Genomic DNA, 26,445 nt, shown 5'->3' with positions numbered 1-26,445 from the left:
TATAATATTGAGATTGAACCACTGAACTCACATGAGCTGTTTTAAATAAGTTTTGAGTACCTTTCTGGATCTTGAGAAGTTAAATGACATTAGTGTCTATAGAGACCTCACTGAGCCATCGGATTTAATCAAAAATAAGTTAATTTGTGTTCCCAAGATGAATGAAGGCCTTATGGGTGTAGAACTACATGAGGCTGAGTAATAAATTACATTATTTTAATTTTTAGGTGAACTAACCCTATAATAGAATAAAATGACATGCACTTGCAAAGTTACTTATAGTTAGTAGAATGTCTGTTAGGGGGACCATCAATTTAAAGTGTTAGCAGATATTAAGTAGACAGCCTACTAATACTCTAATTACTGGCAGTTGACATGTAGTTCCAAAGTTACTTATATTTAGTAGAATGTCTAAAGTGGACTATCGAAATAAAGTGTTACCAAACAATGAACGACTTTCTTCGCATATCTAATATAATTTTCTTTTAATTCTTGTAAAATTTTGGAGTCAAAGTCAAGACTATTTATTGGCTGATTCTATACATTCCTGATACCTGTGTATATTCTGGCCCCGGGCTGGCATTAAGCCCAGTGGCTGCCATATATGTGCTTCCAATGGTCTTTATCTTCTCCACTCCACTGAACTTTGGCTTCGAGAGCAACTACACAGGAAGGACAACATAACCATAGCAGAGTTAACATCAAACAAACCATCACAACTGCTTTGAGAAAAAGGACTACATCATGGTAATAACATTTCTTTTTTTGACATAATATGAATTTCATGGGCGAATGCAATTCCATAGCAAACAAGCAGACTTTACACACGACAGTAAGTTCAAAGTACACTTCAATGGGAAAAAGTTCAAGAGTAAAAAAGGAGCTTTTTTTTCTACAAAATACATGAAGCGATACGTTACCTCATCAAAGTCTGCAATGATCTCGTTGAGTAGTCTGAGGCACTCAAGACCCTCCTTGTTTACGTCTGATTCTGTGTAGAACTCTTTGAAGTCCGGGATAGAAGCAAACATCACACATACCAGGTCATATGATTGGTGATACAGATCCTGTCATTCACAGAGGAAAAGGAAGCTCAGGGTATGAAGACTGACTTTCAAACTGTAATTCAAAAGTGACTTTCAAAAGTGTAATCTCAACCTATTTTCTTTCAAAGCATTAGAAGAAAACAACTCCTGGCAGTTGTCAAGCACTATGCATCTAAATTCAAGTTATAGTTGGATGTGCTTTTAATCATATCACAAGTTTGTTTACGCTGGTCAAGTATGTACTTTTAAGCATGATGTATGAAGGTATTAGGACATAGTACAACTTTGCACTGTAAGAAGTCCTATTTTTTCCTGATTTACTATAGTATTGTGGTACCTTTGAAGTACAGAATCTCAGACTATTTTCAACATGTTATAAATTTGGATGCATACCTCCTAATACAAACAGTATATAAATTGCAGTACAGTCCAGATCTTAAGTTGTTCTTTCCATCTACATTCTCACCTCGTTCTTCCAGTTCCTGGCCAGGAAGTGCTCTGCTACATGGGCTGGCAGAACATTCTCCAGCAGAACGCGATTGAGATTCTCCATGGTCTCTATCTCCTCACATTCCTTCTTGAATTTGTTCTTCCACAGGAAATCCAACCTACAGTAATATTCATTCTGTTACAAGAGGACACAGAGGTAAAGAGACTGGAGGTCACAGCGCTATTTCAGTTACAAACACCACACAGAGCATCTATATTTTATATTTATTCTCAACACACAACACTCACATACATATACACAATAATGCATTTGAAACATGAGCAGGCCCCATCAATCTCATCAACGGTGCATTTTGTTTCTTTGTTTTTTGGAAGAAGATTCTTATATTCACCAAGGCTGGGTTTGTTTGATCAAAATTACAGTCAAAAAGAGTAATACTGTGAAATATTATTAACTTTTTAAAGGACCTGTTTTCTATTGTAGTACAGTATCTCACAAAAGTGAGTACATCCCTCACATTTCAGCAACCATTTTAGTATATCTTCTCAAGGGACAATACTATAGAAATGAAACTTGGATATATTTTAGAGTAGTCAATGTTCTGATTATATAGCAGTATAGATTTACTGTCCTCCGGCAGTTTTCCAACATAATAACGACCTCAGGCTCAAACACACCGCCAAGATGACAACTGCCTCGTTGAGGAAGCTGAAGGTGATGGAATGGCCAAGTATGTCTCCAGACCTGAACCCTATTGAGCACTTGTGGAGCATCCTCAAGCGGAAGGTAGAGAGCGCTATGTGTCTAACATCCAGTAGCAAATGGTTGCTGAAATGTGAGGGGTGTACTCATATTTGTGAGATACTGTATATCTCAATGTTATTTTTTTCTGTAAAGACAAAGCTCCATTTTCAGCAGCCATCACTCCAGTCTTCAGTGTCACATTATCCTCAAGAAATGTTGTGCTGATGAAACCCTCTTATTAATATCCCAGTTAAAAATGGTTGTGCTGCATAATAAAGTGTGGAAACAGCAAGTGCATGTTGTCTAGATTCTTTGAGCAGAAAATCCAAAGAACAGAAACCGAAATCATTTGTAACAATGGACTGAAAGCACAATGACTGCGTTTTTATTTTTTTTTTTTTATTTTTTTTAGTGTAATCAGCTTGGTGAAATTAAAAATACATCTTCGTGTCTGTGACAGACAGTGTTTATGGAGCATGACTGATGATCCAAAATAGCCTAAGTTGACAATTAAAAAGAAAAACATCAATACACAAATAAAATATATTGTTTAAATTATTATTGCCTTTAGTTATTATTTTGGAATGAATGTAGAAAGAATGCTTAAAAGACTAACTTGAGATTGACTTGGTTTTGATAAATAGAACATTACATTGTTAATGTAAAATTACAAAATAGAATTGTACACGTACACGTACACGTACACGTACACGTACACACACACACACACAGACACACACACACACAACCACACCCACACACACCCCAAAATATATAGATATATATATATATTTATATATATATATATATATATATATATATATACATATATATATACATATAAAAGGGTACTTCTACTAAATACTGAGCAAAGGGTCTGAATACTTAGGACCATGTGATATTTCAGTTTTTCTTTTTTAATAAATCTGCAAAAATGTCAACAATTCTGTTTTTCTGTCAATATGGGGTGCTGTGTGTACATTAATGAGGAAAAAAATTTACTTAAATGATTTTAGCAAGGTCAGAACTCCCTTTCTGGATCCTATCCATAATTCTGGAAGATCAGGCCCTCCGCCTATTTTGTGTATTTCACACTTTCTTATTCATTGCACATGATACAGTAGTAGCAAAAAGTGAAGTCCAACCTAAGAAATTTTTTATTCAAACTTTATATTGTGTAAAATACTTTACTCAAACTTTATATTGAATTTTTGTTAAATATTTTGTATGGATGTTGTGAAGTTGTGCCTGGAGTGTAAAACTAAAGTACGTATTCCACTTTTCAATTTCAAATGACGCAATGAGACATAGCGAATTGTCGTCATTTTTGGCCAAGTGGTCATACCAATCTTGCACTCATTATTCTCAGCATATAAATCAATAAATGATGATGTGAGAAGTGTTAGCTATATTATTAGATGTTATTTTGTGGGTTTAAGTGAAAATGGCCAGATGGAAGGAGCTGTAAGACATTGTTGAAATGGCTAAATCTGGTCAGTTGGTTTTGGATGTTGCTCACATGTGAATGGTCACAATGTACACAGAATTATTTCAAAGCAGTGACACCAGTACCATGCAGATAGTAATGTGTTGAGAATGGTCAAGGAAGACTAGTAAGCATTTTGACAGGAAGATGAAAATCGCATCCTCAAAACAGCTTCTAAACTCCTGCACGGGACCTCCAACCTCAAATTTCATCTTGGACTGTAATCCAACGGCTACAAGAGGTTGGATTGAGAGGTTGTGTACCAGTAAAGAAACCATTTATTAGTTTTATCTACTGCAAAATACAACTTGCATTTGCCAAAGAAAATAAGGACTGGAGTGTGGAAGATTGGAGCTATGTTCTGCAGTCCGACAAGTAAAAATTTGGTTTCAGGTATGTTTGTAGGGGATGACTGGAGTGTTTTAATACCAAATGCAAAAGTTGCTGGCACGTTGAAAATGGACTAATTCTTGGGAATCCTGTTGAATACAATGTAGCCAAGTATGAAGGATCTGTTTGGAGAGCAAATGTTAGTCACCTGACCTTGAAAACCTTTGGGAAATTATGAACCTGAATTGTGATAAGTCATGCAAATCTTCCAATGAATCTTAACTTTGGGAAAAACTTAAGGAGGATTGGAAAGAAGTTAAGCATAACACATCCACAAAGATTAGTGAGTTAATGCCTAGGAGAATGCCTGCTGTAATCAAAAACAAGGTCTCCCTTAAAGGATTAGTTCACTTTCAAATGAAAATTTCCTGATAATTTACTCACCCCCATGTCATCCAAGATGTTCATGTCTTTCTTTCTTCACTCGAAAAGAAATTAAAGTTTTTGATGAAAACATTCCAGGATTTTTCTCCATATAGTGGACTTCAATGGAGCGCAAATGGTTGAAGGTAAATAAAGGGTCTTATCTAGAGAAACCACTGCTCATTTTCCATAGCTAGTTCAAGATGAGCATTTATTGTTAAAACGTATATAATTATTGCGATAGCGATGGTTTCTCTAGATAAGACCCTTATTTATCATCTGGGAAACTGTAATTTTGACCTTCAACTGTTTGGGTTCCACTAAAGTCCACTATATGGAGAAAAATCCTGGAATGTTTTCACTAAAAACTTTAATTTATTTTCGACTGAAGAAAGAAAGACATAAACATCTTGGATGACATGGGGGCGAGTAAATTATCAGGAAAATATTTATTTGAAAGTGAACTAATCCTTTAAATAAAAATATTAATAACTGATTACATTGTATTCAATTAGCTTTTTTTGTTTTACATAATACAAATCAAACACATTATTAAATAATTATATACTGGAGTTTGCCTTTTGCCACTAATGTATATGTTCTTGGAATTAGTCACTACTTTGAAATATATTTTTGTACCTAGTCTTCATTGGCTTTCATTTCTTGGAGGATTACTTCTAATAATAATGAATATAAACTATAAATAAAGTTTTAAATTATACCATTATTACTGTCTCCCATGTTTCATATCAATCCAGTAACCAATCCTGCAAAGTTGAGTTTATCTAACATACTGTTCATACTAGTCATTAGAGTATGAACTCACATTTTTTTTTTCCAACCTGCACTGTAAATGTCTACACAGTGTGTTTAAATAAGAAAAATGTAGCATTGCTTATGTTTTATTTAAAACCAATTAATGCAGATATACATGGTAAATAAAGGGTATGTTTTCCTGCAAAATGCTACTGTCACACTGATCAACAAGGAGAACAAGCTTCATACAGTGACCACATATTATATAAACTATAAATAAAACAACACATTAATTATAGTTACATTTATTTGTCTGGTTTAAGAGCACCACGATTCAACCCTAAGGGTTCTTAAAATGTATTGCAAGTAGGTATAGAAAACTGCACTCTTTTTCTTTTAATAAATGGAGTGGGATCTGTGATCGCTTTGTAACATAAGCCACATGAAGGTAATAAACAGACTAATAAAGAAGTGGATTAAATCAACACGCTTGTCTGAAATTACATGAATGAGAGAGGATGGACAAACACCCTGAAGAGAGTGGCCCTGAATATCAATCTGTCCATCTCCTGTTTTTACTATCACACCACCACCCAAACAAACAAAAATGTAACTAACAAGTTTTGACTATATGTTTGGTCACGCTGTATATTACATGTAATACTAATGAACTACATGTACTGAAACACCCATGAAATCAGTGTCAGTTCTGTGTGATAAATTGTGATACATTTAATAAAAAAACGGCGCGAGGCCGGTGAATAGTGATAACGAGCATCACCTGGGAGGCGCACCGGCCTTGAGTCTCTCACGGAGGAGCTCCGGGAGCATAAAAGGAGGAGCGATGACAGTGAAGGACGAGAGAGGACCAGGCATGGACATTATTGTATGTTTTATTATGTTTGTGTTTTGTTCTTTGTTTATTATATTAAAGATTTTTGTTTGAACGTTCGGCGGTTCCCGCCTCCTCCTTCCCACATTTACGAACCGTGTTACAAAAATATTTACTTGTAGGACAATGCCCCTCTTACTAATATCAACAATCTCTAGCAGCAGCAAGGAATAATGAAGCAGTGTTTTATACATTGTTATTTCTGTATGAATTTCAAATTTTGCTTTACAAAGGACTACCATATTTAAACTGTGTCAGGAGAATAGAATGGAGTATAATATTTTATGGAATGAATAATAATGGCTCTAAAATTACATTGTATGAGCCATATTTAAAGCTACAGATAAACACATACCCATGGCCGAACCTTTTATATTACTGCAGCAAGTTAATAGCCTACAGTTAACTTACACTGTTTACCTGCATTACTTGGCAGAAGAATGTTCATTCTGGGTATTATCAATAGCAACTTTTAAATAACTTTTGCATATAATTTTGCAATGTTCTTAATAACACTTATTGCCTGTGGTACATTTGTTTTACTGCATTGTCTCTCTTGGCTAAAATCCTTTAGAAGCTATGGCAAAAAACAGATATCTTTGCCCAATTTGTCTGCCTTCCTCAACCACATGTAGCATTTCATTCTTTGTTTATACTTTTATATTCAGGATGTAGAACTGTAACTCAAATGTGAATGTGCTAAATTGGAAAGTAGAATTGAAATAGAATTCAAAGAAATTCATAACTGCTGTAAGAATATGTCATTACATTTCATCAACATATGGAATATTACAATAAACATTATAATTGCTGTTGTTTTAAAGTACTAACTGTGAATTGTACAATCCCTCAAATTGGGCACCTTATTTTCTGTGAGAAAGGAAGCTAGTTCTTCAATTCTGAATTGTGGCTCAACACTGGAAAGTGCATTTAAAATGTACATACATTCAATATGCAAATAAATGTTTAACATCATGATTCCTATTTCACCAGCTGTTGTAATTCATGAATGATTTGGCTTATAAAACGAACACTCACCTGTCTAGCTAGAACAAGCAGGGTGACGAAGAATATAAAGAGAGACACAGAGCCCATTGTTTTCAAGTCTTTCAGAACTCCTGGCCTTGTTTTGACGAGAGACAGAGAGACAGAGATATAAGGATTGTCAGCATCACTGTTTTTTTTTTGTTGTTTTTTTTTTTTGTAACAAATCATGCTATCTACAGCCCAGGATGGCCAGCAGACCATGTCCACCCCAGCTGTCAATTAACAGGAAGTGTCTGTGCTGGTTCACAGTGATGTCTTTTCAACATCCATCTCTGATTTCTAGAACAAAATCTATAATCCTCAGAAAACTGTAGTGCGTGAAGCAAATCCATTTTGTCAGACTAGTTTTGGGACAAAGAACCTAAACATCAAGAGATTTTAGATAATTGTATGAATTGCTTTACACTAAAAATTATGATAGTTTGAGGTATACACATGGTTACTGGTTACCTATGATTACTATATCAGATCAGATTTAACAAGTGACAACATTAACTTACAGTAAAAAACAACAACAAAACAATATTTTACACAATATATTACTCAATATGCCAGATTTCATGTTGGTACAATTATTATGGTATGCAACATACATTCTACATTACATGGCCAAAAGTACTGTATCTGGACACTTCCTTCTACCTAATGGGCCCCTAGGCCTCAATAGGGCTGTGAGCATTTGCCAAGTTCAAAGGTCCATAAAAACAGATTGACACAGTAAAAGGTGCTCAGATTTTGGATTTAAAACTGGCCATGGTATAGGAGGTATACTTCCCTAAAGAAAGACAAAATTTGAGCAAATAGATCTTTAATAATTAATGCACATCTATACTCTTGTTTTCTTTATAATAAAATGGCAGTGGTGCACAAAGGAAATAGGTTATAGGCCTAGTATACATAATCCAGAGACTGTAATACTTTCTTGAGAGCATGCAAAAAGCTTCTCGAGCGCATGCGAAAGTTTCTCGTGAGCACACAATAATTCAGTGTCCCTTTAGGGGCTCCATAGGCCCCAGGGAAATTCACTGAAAACAAATGAATATACTATGACATCTGGATAACTGTGTACTTCTAACAGTTTGAGGAGAAATGTTTTCTGTTTCAGCTTGACAATGCCCCTGTGCACAAAGCAAAATCCTAAACAAATGGTTTACTGAGCCTGGTGTGGAAGAACATGACTGACCTAAAAAAAAGGATAGACCTGAAAGAACCCCATTATACATATACCAAGTGTATTTAACAAGCTATCACCTTTCCTGGATTTCTGTTTTGTAGAGGAACTTGCTGTACTCATCCAGCAGGGATGCATGTGTTTGAAGTATGATGATGTTGTAAAGCACCACGGCTGTCAGCATGATGAGCATCTTCAGCTCATAGTTGATCCTCAGAAACACTGAGCAGGAGATCAGACCCAGAATGCAACTGTAGATAAAATACTAATGGCAGAAAAATACAGAAATCATAAACATTGTATTGTTACTGTAAAAACAAACAAACAAACAAACAAAAAACATCACCAACAACAACAACACTTATGTTCTTATTAAACAAACTATATTTAAATCAAAAATATAACCAGATGCTATCTATCCACAAAAAAAGCTTTGCATTTTAATAAATAGTAAACACTTATGTAATACTTTGAAAACTGCTTTTGCACAAAATCTGCCAGATTTTAACTGCAGTGTGTATTAGTACCAGTAAAAACTTATTTCCAAAATGTATGAAACAAAATTTTAAATTTTAAAAAGAGAGAGAGAGAAGCCATATTAGAACGATTTCAGTACTGTGTAATTAGGTAATTAAATCCCTATTTGAAAAACTGTGTTAAGCTGCATTAATCCTATAACAACAAGCAAAATGACCTCCACACGGAATAGTTTTCCATGGCATAGGAAAAAAATAGAGTACAGTATGTGCTTAAAAGATAACTCTTTGGCTGAAATTAATTTGTTGACAGTTATTCCACATGTTGGGAATAGGTTTTATTCAAATTAAAATGTAAACTACCTAGTTTAGCAAAAACTGGCCTGAGTAAACTACAATTTGACATGTCTAAGTAACTCAAATGAAACCTTGTAGTTAGCTAGTAACTAGCTATTACACAATGCATGTTATTGTATGTGTGTTATGTACAACCATGGCCCAAAGTATTGGTAGTGATACAAATGTTGTGTTTAGCAGTTTGCTACTTCAGTTTTAGATTATTGTGCAGAGAGGTCATATGCATTTTAAATAATTGCAAAATTATTGCTTGTCAGCAACAAGTCAGCTGCCTAAATTTTCGGATGCAGCCATCATTTCACTAATCATATCATCAGCACATGGGAAAGTGTGAACAAGGACTTGTCAGGTGAAATCACTCTATCATTCTGACTGGATTATAAGAGCAGACTGATTGTTATAAAATAAGTGTTCCCAATCATCATGTTATCAATGGTTACCTCCAAAGAAAGATGTGCAGCCATAATTGCTTTGCATCAAAATGGACTCACATGCCAGGATATTGCTGCAAAGAATACTGCACCTGAAAGAACCATTTACTGGATCATCAAGAACTTCAAGGAGAGAGGTTCAACTGCAGCGAAGGAGGATTCAGAATGTCCCAGAGTGTCCAGCAAGTGCCAGGACCATCTCCTCCTGAGGAGTTGGTCATAGAATCGTGTTACCACCAGTGCAGACCTTGCTCAGTATTGGCAGTAGGAAGGTATGAGAGCATCTGCACAGTGAGATCAAAACTTTTGGACAATGACCTGGTTTCAAGAGGGGCAGCAAAGAATCCATTTCTCTCCAAGAAAAACATCGAGGATAGACTGAAATTCTGCAGGAAGAAACAGGAAGCATTGGACAGCAGAAGATTGGTGCGACGTTATTTTCTCTGATGCAAAATGTGCAGTGTTGGGGAGGCTCCAGGAATGTGATTGGGAACCCCTGTTTTAGAGCGTATTGAGAACATGTGATCGATTCTCAAAAGGCGACTGGATAAGCAGAAGTCCACAACTCTGAGCACTAATAAGGCAAGAAGATCACCATCAGTCAGGCTTTGGCAAAGAAGCTGATCTCCAGTATGCCAGAGTGAACTGCTGAGGTTATGAAGAAGAAGGGTCAACACTCAAAATCAGTGGTTCCCAAACCTTTCCTGAGGGACCCCCAGCATTGCACATTGTGTATGTCACCCTTATCTGACACACCTACTTCAGGTCTTGCTTTCTCTATTAATGAGCTGATGAGTTGAATCAGGTGTGTTAGATGAGAGAGACTGTGCAAACTCCAAAATGTGCAGTGCTGGGGGTCCTCCAGGACAGGTTTGGGAACCACTGCTCTTAATATTGACTATTTGCATATATTGAATGTTTTTGTCAAAAGACCATGTTTTGTCATAAGTCTTTAAGACTTATGAAATGTTTATCATTGTTTTCCAGTACTGCACTGAAACGTGAAAAAATCTACAAATACTGAAGCAGCAAACTTTGCAAAACACAAAATTAGTGTCACTGACAATACTTTTGGCCATAAATGTGTATAATCGTTGGGGAGAAGAAAAAAATAAATTGTACGTACTACCTAATATACTCATTCTCAAACTAAGCACAAGCTCCAGTCTTCACCACAATGGTAACCACCACAGCTAAACATAACAAAAATTCTAATAAAACAAGTCTCACTTTTCTCATCTTGCTCAAAAACACATAAAACCACACTTAAGTTTCCACATTTACCCTCCATGCAAAGCATCCACAAACTAAATTAAGTCATTGTGTCAAGAGCTGTATTGTATTAAATTATTTTAAGTAAACTGAGCAAGTAACAAAAAATATTTTTTGAGTGTATCTAAATATTTTGTAAACAGTTTGGAGGTGCATCAGAAGAGCTTGACAAAGAGGTTTGATTTTATTTAAGATGCTAACAAAGACAGAGCACTATAGTCAACTCACAGGAAGGTAGAATGTGTTCTTGTCCAGGTAAGGTAGGCGATGCCCATCAGGCTGAAGAAGTGTCTCATTTGATGTATTATAAACAGCATCTGTGGAAGTTAGGTTGTCTTCTACAAAGAACTGGAAGAAATAATTGAAATATTATGAATGCTTTTTGTTTTGAACATTTATGCAACATTAAAGCAACCTGCTGTTCATTTCAATTATATTATATGGAAATGAAAAATCTTAAGATTGTAGAATCTTAATTATGTTTTTCAAATCCCAATGGCAAACATACTACAAATATATATTTTATATATACATAAGTCAGCAATGTTCACAATTTCGGTCGTGATTTGTGACTTTATTTGCTCCTAATTATAAAATGAAAAATAAATTAATGTATTTAATCAACTGATTCAGATGTAATAAAATGTTATTTGTTTTTTTGAAAGGTATATCTGTATAGGACAAATCATAGTTTATTACAAAATTCTGAGAATTTTTTTCCCCCCACCTATATGACAGAAAAATACAAGATTAGCAATGACAAATTTGTTTCATGTTTGTTTACAAACAGTGACATATGCCACAAATGGAATGGCCAAAACTGGAGGCCAAACTGCTCTCTACAGTCAGAGCGCAGATGGACACAGATCTCTGCCAAGAAACTCCGCAATAACGCATGTCAGACTCCTGTGGTCAATGCCCCTAATGTAATGTGTGTGATCCAATTAGGAAGCATCTCAGTGTCTTATTTGTATGACCATAAGCACAAAAGTATTCATATGAAATTTCCTGTATCATTGTGGTTGACATACCATATTGAAGACAGCCATGATCAGGATGAGGGCTGTGGTCGCCATGGTGAGGGTGATGCGTGGCCAGGGCTTGTTGGCGATGATTCCAGAGGATCTAAGGATCCAGAGCCAAGAGGCGGAGGCAGTCTTATTGCAATGCTAGTGTTGGTCAACACAAATGTAAATAATACAGATAAAATAAGTCAAATCTTTTATTCATAGAATTCAAAAGATGATTAGAAAGAAAGTCTAAACTAATATTTCAGTATAATTTATTATATACAATTATTTAAATATACAATAGAACATATATTACATTGCTGCAGTACTAAATTATGTGGTGGGATGAATTGTATTATTGTGGTATGCCTTAGGAAATCTGTATAACATCCTCATCTGACGCAAGGTTATCGCATGGTCATGGTGGAGAATAAACACGATTCAAACGCATTTTTTTATATATAATGTACTAATGATGTACTACTTAATAATAAGCCCTCTTAAGTTTAACTAACAACATTTCATTTCATTGTAAACAACATGCAGTGTTGAGTGCCCAAAAACATTACATTCAGTTCGCACTTAAGTATATTCTTTTAAATGAATGCTCCAAACAGTAGCAGACAAATGTATTTCTTCTAAAATGAACAAACAGCATGTGAAATTGTAATTTTATGTACCTAACTTAATGTAATTGTCTTGTGTGAAATGAATGAGTCAACTCTTGCTAAAACCGTGTTGACATTATTAACAAAATAAACACTCTATTGGCACTTACCAAGAAATGGCCAGTGAAGCAAATGAGCAGAATCACAGACAGAATTAAGAAGGACATTCCAAATGATATTCCCAATACTGCAGTTCTGAAATTGACAGAGAGCACATGATGTCTTAAATCACAAACGGAAGAGAGTGAGAACAGGTGTTCTCGCTCACAAATTCACTCTGACATCTCCAACTCAAATTCAACAAATTTACCCTGACAGGTCTAATTCACAACAAATAAACCTTAAATAAAGGCTTTCTGCACTAGAAAGAAACAAAAGTTAAGAAAAATGAAGAATTCATTGTTAAACAAATTTATATTTATGCATTGTTTAAACCCTTTTCTCTTTAGACATTTTCTTGTGTTGCCATGCACGGTGAAACATGTGCAGAGGATGAATGAACATACTTTGGCAGGACCAGGATCTGCACGATGAAAATGCAGAAGAATATCAAGCAGGCACAGGTGATGTAATATTTGAAGGCCGGCAGGGTCGTTGCTCTATACTGAAGGGAATAGACACACTGTTGTCATAGAGCATCTAACTCTTCTGTCTTTTTTAATTTAGTTGACTGATTCATCTCATTCTGTCTCATTGTGGGTGAAAACAGACAATGAAATGACAGTGAAAACAGGTTTGTATTTCAATTATTGATATGGTGAAGTATTATTGATGAACTATGAATGACTACACTGCAGGTAAACATTGGCTTGCAAAGTATCAATGCTTACCTCTTTTTCCAATGTTTTATTGTGGAAAAACAAGGATATTCTCTGAATGTCCTCTGATTTAAGCCATTGTCTATGGAAATAATAATAATAAAAAAGATATAGATAGATAAAACCAACCCACAAAGAACTGGAACATTAAACATCAGGGATAAATACAGCTGAGATATGAGATGACCTACTTTTGAGAAGTGATGCCATCGAAAGTTCGAATCATCCTCTCATTGAGTTCCTCCTCAAAACGCTTCTTCTGAGATTTTGTTCTGAAGAGGACACTGACTTATAAATGGCTCTTTTTCATGCATTCATAAATTATGATATATAAAAAAATATCTTTACCATTTTATACATATTGCTCGTACTGTATATATTTACAATCTATTACAAAATTCAAAACATGTCTATGAAGGTAGCATTTTATGGTTTCATATGAATGCAGGTTCTAGTAGGTAGGCATCTAAATGATGCTGCCTTGTTTCTAAGGCAGCATCATGTGTCATACATACAGTATTTGGCAGCTCACTAGGTTTTTCTGTAGCCTAACTGCCTTTAAGTAGGCTCGAATAATGTGATTGTTGGAACATGATACAGAACTTAAATCACCTCTCTGAACGTCTCTTAAAGTGGTACTGGCCCATGGGGACATCCTGTTAATAAGAAAGGAGTAGGTGGTGAGTAATCTTAGCAGTAGGGACATCTCAATAAAATAACAAAAGACACAAAAACAAAAGTTTCTTGTGACTGCTTTACATTGTTTATTTATTTGATTTAATTAATAATTATGCAAATAAGTTATAATTGCCACAATTGTGCCAGAATTTAAGGGTGTTTTCACACTTGTCATGTTTGGTTCAATTAAAATGAACCCTGGTGAGATTGCTATGTTAGTGCGGTTCATTTGAACATGTGTGAACACTGCCATCCAAACCCTGGTGCGCACCAAACAAGTGGACCGAGACCACTGAAAAGATGGGTCTCGGTCTGCTACCAAACGAACTCTGGTGCGGTTCGAATGATATATGAACGCAACATGGACCAAGGACATGTGAACGAACCAAAAAAAGGAACGAGACCCTAAAAAGGACAGAATCCTCACGCATATCGTTTTTTCTCGTCATTGTCGCGCGTTTCCACGCAGCAGATCGTTTGTGTGTATGACGGAGGGATTCCCGCCGCTGTTTTGACCCTTTTACACATTTTATAAGCTCTTCACGGGTTCCCAGCTGGCCAAAATACCATCATATGCAAGCTACGCACACACATGTTCCATCTCAAAATAGGCAATACATCATAAAATCCAATCAATCAGGTTGTGAACGTATCCCTATGCCTTTAGGTTAGGTATCTTTTGGTTCGGTGATAAAATTTCCAATCTGAACGCTAATCGGACCAGGACTAAATGTTTTTATTTATTTATTTATTAACCAAATGAACAAACCAAACTACAAGTGTGAACACACCCTAAGAAATGCATTGTATATGTATTTAAATAAATAATGTAATGTAAAATGGTGGTTCTGACCTGGTGGGTCTTGAACCAAAAATGGAGAAAAAATATGCAAAAATTAAAATAATATAATTAACTATATAATCGTGCATAGTTAGAATAGTAAAACCTCTTATGTTCCTAACATCAAAGGATGTCTGTCTAATCAAAATACAGTATTTTGGCAGCAAATGTACCTGCTTCTAGATAATATGGTTAATACAAATGATTGCTGCCAAAATACTGTAGAGTTTTGTTATACAGACAGTCTTTGATGTTAACATCAAAAGATAAATCAAGGTAAATCAAACTTCTGCTTTCAAAATTGTCAGTGGTCATTTTAAAAATGATTTAAGGACATTTTATTTACTTTTGTACAATAAGCAATTACTGATAAAGACTATGTTGGGTCTCCACTAAAAAATCTAGGCCTTAGTAAAAAAAAAAAAAAAAAAAAAAAAAGTGTCTCACAGAGAGACTCACAGCGGTGTTGATTTTTCCGTTCTCATTGGTCATGCTGTCTCGGTGGTGAAGGTTGGCGAAAGGCTTGGCTGCACCCCAGGACTCCAGGTATCTGGTCATCCTCACTGAAGCTCTCATTTTAGCCCCGTCTATGGTGTGTCTGGGTCTATAGTGGTGTTGAGGACTCTTTCTCTCTCCCTGGAAAAACAGTCCACAGAAACAGACCACAGTCTAGAAAATCTTACTCAAACCTACTCAATTGTATTTAGTAAGTACTTTGGACAACTTAGCAACATAATATGTACTGACACAAGTGTTTGTAAGAGGACAGCAGCACTAGCAATAAAGTTTTGAAAGAGGGCTTTAACAAAAGCGACTGTTCATTTCTTTAGAGTTTTTCATACCTTTGGGTTGATCACTAAGTAAGTTACAACTCCATGCTCTTTTAGATAAGGATCACGTTCCTGGCCATCTCCATCTTCAACCTTATATGACCCGTTCAAGTGCTCAAGGGTCACCGAGGTGATGTGGACTCGTCTATTCATCAAGAACTTGCGATTACTATTGTTTTCTCACCAGATTTTTAACAATTGTACATCTTCTACAAACTAAAAATGCATATTATAATTATGATTAACAGCAGAAATTAAGCATACAATTACATAAAAATCCCACATCGGCTTACCCAGGTACACCACCTGCTTCCATGTGATTAGCTAAAGTCACATCATGAGACCAGACATCATATTGCCATTTCTGGAGGCCAATCACGCCGCAGAGAACGTTTCCAGAGTGAACGCCCACTCGCATGTTAATGTCCACTCCTGTGGCATCTCGCACTTTCCTGTATAGAAAAGGAAGAAGAAAAAAACACATCCCATCACACATCAGAGCATTGATTTAACCTTATGCTTTAACATGATTAGAAACACATTTAGACAAGAGACATAGCTATGACCTTTTAAAAGGCAAGATCTTTTGATCGTTTTTGTCACACCAATTCACAAGATGCATCAAAAGTGGTGAGCATGATCCTGTTGAAAATGACTCATTTACTCATCCTGTTGTTCCTAACCCATGACTTTCTTTCTTCCGTGGAGCACAAAAAGAGACATTTAACAGAATGTCCTAGCTGCTCTTTTCCATACAACAAATGTGAGTAGGACACTGAGGATGTCAAGCTCGAAAAAAGCACTATAAAAGCACAACAAAATTAGTCCCTATGTATTTTATGTTATTTTCCATTGCTGTGTCCCATTTCACCTACTTATACTATGCCCTAAAAGTATGTTTTTGTGAAGAAAAAGTACATACTTTTGGGTTGTAGCAAGAGATTAGGCAAGCTTTGGGACATACTGCTTCGTCATAATTGTGTCTTTAACGGGCAGCTCTGTTGCTAGTTATGTGTATCCTGTCACCGTTTAAACTGTCAATCATCTGCGCAATTTATAATTCTTTTTTCCCCCTCAGTTGGTCAGAACAAAAGTGGCAGACATGTTACTTGTTCAGATGACATTTTCTGGTGAAAATTCTTACTTTGGTCATACATCAAGACTACAATCTGAGATTCCGAAGTACAGTATCCACACCGGTGCGGTGACTGACAGCAAACATTAGATTCATTCATGCTGAGGAGTCGTGCTGAGGCACAACCCATGTAAAGATGATAATTCTGCAGATAACTGCAATTGCAGGTTTCAAACAGAGATAGACAAAGAGGCAAAACTTAAGGACTGCAGCTTTAACCTTCATGCATCAGCCATGTTTGTAGTTTTTGAACACTTTTTATTTGTGTTTGCAGTTCTAATCCAATCCTTGCCAACGAGCAATGGGTTGTGGGCAATATTAGCTGTTAGAATGTACATGGATCTGCACTTCGTATTCTAACCATCTGGGTATCTTTGGAATACTCATTTCAACAAACAACAATTTGGGACACATAACTCTAATCTCAAATATTATTTAGTATGGATAGTATGCGAATTGGGATGCAGCACATGTCTTCAAGTGGTACAATTGCTTCATGTAGGGACAGATTAAAATTTACATTGTTATTCACTGAAATTCTGGGACAAAACAATGGCACTGACATATTTTAAGATATGTCAGTGCAAGTTTCTTTCAGTTAAAACAGCTCAAACATGCATTTTAGTCTAGGACTAGCTTAAGCCTTGTCTGTGAAACCGGGGGTAAGAGTTACAAAAGAGGATAAGATCTATAAGGAATCTAAGTGCTAGTCTGAATTTAACACTATATGATTTTGTAAATTTATTAAAGAATGTTTTCAGCAGGGAACAGAAGAAATAAAAAATCATATGGTTTGGAAAGACATGAGAGTAATTAAATAACATAATTTTCATTTTTTTTTTGTGAATTATTCCTTTAAAATGGTGCTGATCTGTAAAATAATTATTAGCCCTTGGTTTAAGATGATGAAAACTTTAGTGAGTCTACACAGTGTCTTAGATTGAGCATTCAAAACATACAGTATAGAATTTTATTAACTTCTTTTTTTTCGGTTGATTATACATTGACATTGGAATTGTGGCAAGTTTCCCTGCAATCAGTTTGTCCCTTTAACAGGAATTTACAGCATATTTTCCACCACTTTGCCTGCAACTACTAATAGAGAGATTTCATTCTTCCAGGCTTCTGCAGAACAGGTAGAGATAAGAGAAAGACAGCTCTCTCGTCTAGACTGAGCACCAGTCATTTTCCACAGTCTGACCTCTGAGGCCTCCAACTCATTATCAGGACAGCCAGGTATCATGTCCTTCACAGCAGCACTGGGCCGAGACCAATCAGCCCCTCTGCGTTGAGGATTATAGGACTGGAATAGAAGCTTTGCTGCTGGACTGACTCTGCCTAAAAGCTGTCATAGTAATAGAACAAGTATGCACACAGTTTGCTTAAAACCTAGTCTATTTATTGTATAATGAAAAGCTTTTAATTTTATGCAAATTGGAGTTACAAGTAAATAGAAATAGAATGATGATTTAAATTATATATTTTGTAATCTCCTGTGGTAATGTGCAATACAGCCAGGTGTTCACAGTGCTGTTTTTCAGAGATAAAGCGTGAACAGATTTGCAGAATTTATAATGAAACTAGGACAGATGTTTTCAAGCTAATCAGAGGCAAAGAATCTTCAAGTACCAACAATATTTATTGTAAAAATCAAAGAAAACAAATTTGTTTTTGTACAATTTCTAAATAAGCATGTAAAATGTATGAAAATGACCATGAACTACATAAGCCCAAAAATATGTCAAAAATGCATAAACAGCAGAAGTGAGATTTGGAAAGTACTGGATCAAATGTTAAATTAATATTAACAACACCAGCTGAGAACCACTGAAAGCAGACTTGTGGGGCTGAACTTACTTGATAGCTTCACACATGTCAAGTCCCATCTTCACACAGTTTTTGGCATGATTTGGCAAAGACTCTGGAAGGCCAGATACACAGTAATAACAGTCCCCTAGGATTTTGATTCTCATACATTCATTTTCCTGAAACACAGAAACAATCAAAGACTTCAACAGTCAGAAAACATATTGATAAGAGCAACTTTTGGTAATTAATCTGCAACATTTGGTTTGAGTTGTAGTAAGTAATTTTTTTCCATTCCAGAATGAAATGGTAAAGTTCTTAGCATCTGTATCAAGTACAAGTATAAAGCACATGTCTCTTACTGGACTGAAGTGACTCATTTTCAGATTCAGTTTACCTTGGCAATTTGATCAAATTTGCCAAATAGTTCATTCAGCATATGGACCAGCTCTCCAGGTGAGCAATCGCTGGCCAAGCGGGTAAATCCAACAATATCAGCATACAAAATACTGTAAGAGAATATACACTTGTGTGACACAGGAAAGGAAAATGACATAGATACTTAAGATTTATATTTACATGCATCTGAAAATGTTTAATTACTTCATGTGAATGAACCACAGCGAGAACAGGACACTCAGAATGTGTTTCTCAGGCTTTGTGCTATACAAATTATTTTGTATTCTTTTTAATCTCTGACCTTTTCATGTTAGTGCATTACAAACATAGAAGAGATGTCCTGCTAATACTTCTTTTGCACAGGGAATAAAAGCTTAAGAAATAAACGGCAAGAATTCTGATACTCAAAAATGTCATGTTAAATAAGAAAGTCCTTTAAAGACTTTTGTAAAATGTAATGTAAGACATTGGAACTTGAATGGACATGATACTTCATTAGAAAATTAAGTCCACCATTCTAAAAAGATGGTAGGTGGAGCAAATAAAGTTCAATGACATACAGTACAAGCAGAAGTGATGAAAATTATTCTGCTCATTATTCAGCACAGTCAAAGAGCTCAAACCTGCATCAATTTTTAATAACAACTACAGAATGTCGTCAAGTCAAGTCATCTTCATTTATATAACGCTTTTCACGATACAGATTGTTTCAAAGCAGTTTCACAGTGATAATAGGAAAATTAATGGACAGAGATTGTTTTGGCTTTACAGCAGTTCTAGGAAAAAGTTATTATCGAGCTAGATAGGTTTTTTATTTAATCACTCCATTGTAAAAATAGTTAATTAGTAACAGTGTTGGGCACGTTACTTTAAAAAAGTAATTAGTTATAGTTACTAGTTACTTCTCACAAATAGTAACTGAGTTAGTAGCTAAGTTACATCATTATAAAAGTAACTAATTACCAGGGAAAGAATGTCAATGTCAAAATCATGTCTGACCCATTTTATGTCTTCTGATATATTGTGCCTCTTATGATGTATCCTGTCTTATTCATGCTGTTCATTTTTCATAATCAAATAGATGAAATTAAAAAAATAACATTATAATAGGCCTGTCTAAACATAAATATGAAACTAAATACGTTTCTTTAATGGCTACATGTATAGTACAGTACAGAGAAATTTCATGTTGTGAGCAAGAGCGAATCATGAGTCAAGTCGGATGAAGCATAATTTATTTTTAGACTTATTTGTTGGCTAGTTGTGGTCTGTGCAATAAACATTAAAAGTTCTAAACCATCTATTGTGTTTTATTGTTCCACTATAGTAATAAAGTAATTTTTACAATAATGTATTGAATTTGATAGGCGTCTCTCACATTGTCCCACAGCAACATTAAAATAGTGTGGATTAGTGTACAGTGTTTTATAAAAATAAAAAAATAAATTCTTCTATTTAGTGTCCATTTCATTCATTTAACATACTTAATATTGGGGGCATCCAAGTTATTTGACATATTTGAAAATAAATAAATAAAAAGTAATGCAATGATTACTTTCCCTGGTAATTAGTTACTTTTATAATGATGTAACTCAGTTACTAACTCAGTTACTATTTGTGAAAAGTAACTAGTAACTATAACTAGGTCCGCCAGTGGGCCGTGGAGCAGAGGCAGTCCTGGGCCGTGGGCGGACCTGGGCAGTGGAGCAGAGGGTCCTGGTGCGCTGGCGGACCTGGACCATGGAGCAGAGGGTCCTGGTGCACTGGCAGACCTGGGCCATGGAGAAGAGGGTCCTCGTGCACTGGCGGACCTGGGATGTGGAGCAGAGGGTCCTGGTGCACTGGCAGACATGGGCCATGATGTGGAGATGCTCTGGTGTGGAGGCGTGTGTGTGGCCTATACACACAGGATAGCTTACAATTGTAAGTGCTGCACATTCTAGAGCAGCCATCTCGGCTGAGGGCTCAGGCGTGGCAGGCACAGTGTGAACAGGTTCAGACTTGACCGGCATGATGTGAACAGCCTCTGGCTGGGCAGGCATGGCATGAACAGTCTCTGGCTGGGAAGGCATGATGTGAAAAGTCTCTAGACTGGCAGGCATAACGTGAAGAAACTCTGGCATAGCGGTCATCTTGTCTGAAGACACTGGCGGGGCGGCCATCTTGTCTGAAAACACAGGCGGAGTGGCCATCTTGTCTGAAGACACAGGTGTGGTGGCCATCTTGATCAAGGACTCTGGTATGGCAACCATGTTGTGAACAGACTCTAGCGTGGCAGGCATGGCATGAATAGGCCCTGGCTTGGCAGGCATGGCGTGAACAGGCCCTGGTGTGGCATGAATAAACCCAAACATGATGGTCGGGGTGTGGAAAAACTCTGGTGTGGTGGATGCTGTAGAATTGCGGGGCTCCTCTTCCGCAATTCCTACAGTAAATGAGGATCCAATTAACAGAAGGGCATGGTCTGTATATTCCCCTGGAAGCCGTGAACGAACAGGTTAATTTAACCCAAAAAGAAAAATGTCTTTTAGAGCAACATCGTTAAAATCCACAAGGTGAGCAAGTTCACAAAAGTCTTGAACATAGTCCTCTATGGCCTTGTTTCCTTGGCGGAGGCGCAAAAGCAGAGAAACTGCTGGGTTCATATTGTTGGTTGTGTATTCTGTAACGATTAAGTCCTCTGAAGGCGAGTTGATGAACCCATGTGCAGATTATTAATCCAATAGTGAGCAAACAAACAAAGCAACCAACTTCAACATAAGCAGACTTGTTGAGCAGATTGACAATGAGCAGACTTGAAAGTGACACTCACCAACAGCAGGGTTACATTATCAATACATGACAAAGTAACATGGAAGACAATAGGTGTGTTCGACAATAGGTGTGTTCGACATCGGCTGCGGCCGGATGCAACCGATCGGCGAGAGTATCCGCGTGCAGTCAGGGAGGAGCTGAAAACGGAGACATGAAGTCGGATACTTTCTGCTTCCCGTAGTGACGCTCGCGCTGCGAGTGAAATAAATGCAATATTTGACTAATACACTGATGTTTCAGAGACGTTTTCATTCAATACTTTATGTACTGCTTACAGCGTCTGTTTTTACAAGAATAAAGTTCAACATAAGCATATATTATTTAAATGCCAATGTAGTGGGATCTACGTTATTGATCAGTTTTATTTTGATAAACATGACACCATATAACTTCACGACTACATGAAAAAAGCTTTAACTGTTATAGAAAAATACAGATTTTTGAGCATTACTGGAACTGAAGGCGTGACAATAAACACGAAACACACGTGATCGTTGTCATGCGGTGAATCCGGCCAATCGTGAAACAGCTGTGTCGTCATCAGAGCTTGTGCAGCTCCTCTTTAGAAACTGCGCTGGCTGCCTCAGGCGGCTGATCTCGAATCGTTCTCGTGGTACGTTGAAGCCATACGTCACAGTCACATGGTGTCGGCGCTGTCTCAAGTCAGACAAAATTTCTTACCGGCATGCACTGCTTCAAGTCAGCCGCCGATCGGTCTGTGCGGCGATGCATGAGCTCGAACACACCTAATGGCTTTAAATACATGAACTTAGTGAACACATGACTAAGACAACCAATGAGCAAGTGACACAAGGAACAAGGCAACCAATGACAGAACAGAACTGAGAAACCACATGACCATAAACAACCAATCAGCACATGACACATTGACTAAGGGAGCACATGAGGAGCAAGGGAAGCATGACACAGACAGGCAACATGAAAAAAAAAAAAAAAAGACATGAAACAAGAACATGAAACAAATCTATACATTACATGCATCTTATAGGCTAAATGAACCAAAACTCAGTGTATAGGCTGCTTGCCTCACAGAAATGAGAAATATATCTATAGAAAGCTTGAAATTTTTACTTTTAAATGAAATAATTCAAAATGAAAAGAAATAGGCTACTCTCTGATTATGTAATCCGAATGAATTGTGCATTCTCTCTCTAAGCTTGTCCATGCGGAGATGATGAGAGTCAACAATGTCAGCTTCATCTACTCAGCTGACACTGACTCAGAAACATTAGTTCATTAATAAACAATTAAAATGTCTCCTTGCTTTTTTGTCACATTCACAATCATTACTTTTGCCAGTTCTTAACGGCAAGCTTTATGTGTGTGCTTGAGTGCTATATAGCCTATAAACGCTCATTATTATGGTTTATTCTCTCCTGTATTTTAAGAAATTAAATTAATATAAATATGATTAGTCAACTAATGGCTTAAATGAACAACTACTAGTCGACTAGAAAAAAACGTATTTCACATATTTTCGATCCAGCATGTCACAAAGGGTATTCTGGTTTGAGCTTGCGTTCCACTCGTATGCTCTGATTCAGACACACACAGAGCATTGTACATTATTATCAGTTTAAAATTGTATTTGTGTATTGTGACTAACCTGTACTAAAAACTTTGCAAGTCCTATGACTGAGAAAGAGCCTACTAAGATGAAACCGTTTCAGTGAGCTCAATTATAGTAATGCCACATTTTACTGTCAGCAACGATAACTGCATTGTAATGGGGGAAACAGTAATTTGTTTGATTACTCGTAAATGACACCTTTTTAACTGAAAACAGAACAAGATTTTTAATGCATTCTTGCTGTTCATTTACGTGTTTTGTCTATAGATTTGTGCATTTGAATGTGTATGTGCAGATGCTTAGTCTTTTTTTAGAAAGTGACATTGCCAAATTACTTGTCTGGCCCACATAAAACAGAAAAATTAGTCGTTTCCACAGATATATGCGAACTGGAATCATTTTGATATAGTTTTATCTATACATAGGGAAAGGAAACCCAAGCAAACATACTGTAATTAATTTTAAGAGATTTGTTTATTTTGAAATAGCTATTTGTACAGTATGTACAGTGTATGTTTCTTTTATCAAGACATTAGGTAGATTTGTCTGTGGACAAAGCAATACTGCAGATAATGTCTGTTGCTCCAACTTCATGATTAGGGTTATTGTACTTCATCATAATTCATGAGTGTGACTGTAGTGAGAAATTCTCATTTTGTGGTATGGGGTGACGTACCTGACGTTGGTGTGACGTTGTACATATAAATTATGGAAGTTGTTGGTGTTTTCCACCTGACCAAACTTCGGCCCCTGTAGTCTCTGTATTATTTCAGCTTTCATCACTCGGGCAATGTGAGCAGGAAGCAGAGACAGCAACAGACGTTCCTATAGCAAAAAACACCACACCGGGGAAGTGAGATAATTATATCTCATAGACTCTTGTCTGGCTTGACCCTTCAATATGTGCAGCAGAGACTTGACTGTGATATAAAAACTTACATTACATAAAAGACTGCTCACAGTCTTCTAAAAAAAAAATGGACTGAAAAGGAATAAGTGATAAAAATGCATGATGTGTTATTTAGCCTATAGTATGATCTGTTCAATAACCTGGAAAGCTGCATCATTTAAAGGCAGTAGGCATGTTCCCAACATGAAGGTTATTCCAAAAGGTACATAACTTTGTTATGATACCTGTTAAGACTTTCTGGTCAATAGATTTTGTTAACATAAAAAGTGCAATTGTTACCATAAAGAGCAATTTTTATCCGATTTAACCTATTAAAACTGTTTTGTTGGTATAAATGAATGTATTTAGGTTGATTCATTAATGCTAAATAATATTTTTTAGATTTAAATAAAACCAAACCAGTTCATTTAGATGTTACCATTTTTAGGTTACCATTGTTCAGTGTATGTACAATAGGCAGAGAGGCATCTCAACAGGTTTTGAAGTTTTGGAACGTTAATGTTCGTCTGCTGCGTACAATAGTATCTATAACAATAAATAAACTCTATAACTTTTATAATGCAGCATTAAAAATTAATATTAAGCAATACCAAATCTTTGGGGTGGTTAATCCACATTTACGCAGCCGAGAAAGATCCTGCTGCACATTAGTTCTGCTATATTAGCCTTCCCTCCTGGATCTCATAAAGCAAATTATACTTTAGCTCACACTTTTTCACAGGAGATGTGAAAATCCACGATTCAGAGGCATCTGTAATGTGATATTCTTCTGGGATTGATATAATTGGGTTACGGCAGACTTTTTTGAAAAGGTAAAACCAAGATTACCACATTCATTTTGAGATTGTATACGATTTCCCCACTAGGCACAAAGTGTGAATGAGTTTAATTAGATCTAACAGGGATGGTCTGGAGGGTCATTATGAAAGCTTATGATAGCTTGACTGCTACACGCAAGAGAAGGTTAATTGCCCAATAGGTCTGGTACATTTCCCCTAATCAACCATAATGAACTTATAAAAATCATTTTAAAATCCTGATAATTTTATTAGCATCTACATAAAAGCCATATAAATTCATTTGCGCTGTGACAAATGCATCATTATCCATTTTTTTTCCCACTAATTAATGTGCTATACGATGAATCTAGGATCTACTGCAATAACAACAACAGCACAAAATGCTGCAGTGGTAGCAGAGACCACTGAGCTGTGGAAAGCACAATTCATCACCCACAGCCTGAGAGGATATTCTTAAGAGGTTAATCCAGAGAAGAGCAGAGAGGCAATGTTTGACCTCTTGCAGAGCACACAGTCTGATGGAAGACAGCCAATACACCAGCAGCAGCTTTTAGACTTCACAGAGACAGCAGTGGGTTTCAGTCACACCATCTGCCTTTGTGGCCCTGTCTAAACTGGGAGCTGAAAGCCAACATCACAGAAGTGTCCTGGTTTCCATTCGGTACAACTGGGCTGAGAGAAGGAGACCATAAATGTTTGCAGTATTTTAAAGGGAACCTATGGAGAACTTAATGTCAAACATATAGACAAAGTAATTATGGGTGAAAGTCTAGGCAACAAATCAAATTCAAAAACATTGTGATATAACTGATAAAAGATGTGTAAATCTAATCTAATCTTAAAATTTTGTCATCACTTACCCTCATGTTATTCCAAACCTGTACAACCTTTTGTAAACGTTTCTTTCTTCTGTTGAACACAAAAGAAGATATTATAAAGAATATTGGTAGTCAAAGAGTTGATCTACATAAAAGACATACAAATTAATTTGTGCTGTGACAAATGCATCATTATATATATATATATATATATATATATATATATATATATATATATATATATATATATATATATATATATATATATTTATTTATTTTTCCATTAATTAATGTGTTATATGATGAATCTAGGATCTACTGCAATAGCCACTGACATCCAAAGTGTGTGTGTGTGTGTGTGTGGTGGTGGGGGTGGGGCTACCATCACCAACATTCTGTTTATGATGAGCTGAGACATGATGCCAAATTATGACCCATTATTCAT

General features: G+C 36.2%; 1 protein-coding gene across 1 annotated transcript in view; it reads right to left on the bottom strand.

The window, feature by feature from the left end:
- adcy2a (adenylate cyclase 2a) overlaps positions 1 to 26,445 on the bottom strand; it is a 144,340-nt gene that overhangs the window by 2,238 nt on the left and 115,657 nt on the right. The window contains exons 5-22 of the mRNA XM_067392492.1: positions 24,149 to 24,297; positions 19,066 to 19,177; positions 18,720 to 18,847; positions 16,021 to 16,179; positions 15,740 to 15,872; positions 15,357 to 15,533; positions 13,991 to 14,034; positions 13,570 to 13,650; positions 13,391 to 13,460; positions 13,067 to 13,164; positions 12,671 to 12,755; positions 11,914 to 12,051; positions 11,111 to 11,230; positions 8,427 to 8,611; positions 7,167 to 7,251; positions 1,513 to 1,671; positions 921 to 1,067; positions 555 to 662 (exon numbers count right to left, since the gene is read on the bottom strand). Coding sequence (XP_067248593.1) covers positions 555 to 662; positions 921 to 1,067; positions 1,513 to 1,671; positions 7,167 to 7,251; positions 8,427 to 8,611; positions 11,111 to 11,230; positions 11,914 to 12,051; positions 12,671 to 12,755; positions 13,067 to 13,164; positions 13,391 to 13,460; positions 13,570 to 13,650; positions 13,991 to 14,034; positions 15,357 to 15,533; positions 15,740 to 15,872; positions 16,021 to 16,179; positions 18,720 to 18,847; positions 19,066 to 19,177; positions 24,149 to 24,297 — 2,178 coding nt within the window. The remainder of the gene's footprint in view (positions 1 to 554; positions 663 to 920; positions 1,068 to 1,512; positions 1,672 to 7,166; positions 7,252 to 8,426; positions 8,612 to 11,110; positions 11,231 to 11,913; positions 12,052 to 12,670; positions 12,756 to 13,066; positions 13,165 to 13,390; positions 13,461 to 13,569; positions 13,651 to 13,990; positions 14,035 to 15,356; positions 15,534 to 15,739; positions 15,873 to 16,020; positions 16,180 to 18,719; positions 18,848 to 19,065; positions 19,178 to 24,148; positions 24,298 to 26,445) is intronic.

This window comes from Chanodichthys erythropterus, chromosome 2, assembly GCF_024489055.1.
Source record: "Chanodichthys erythropterus isolate Z2021 chromosome 2, ASM2448905v1, whole genome shotgun sequence".
Taxonomy (NCBI): domain Eukaryota; kingdom Metazoa; phylum Chordata; class Actinopteri; order Cypriniformes; family Xenocyprididae; genus Chanodichthys; species Chanodichthys erythropterus.
The sequence above is the reverse complement of the archived record's forward strand: the minus strand, read 5'-3'. Positions and strand labels throughout refer to the sequence as shown.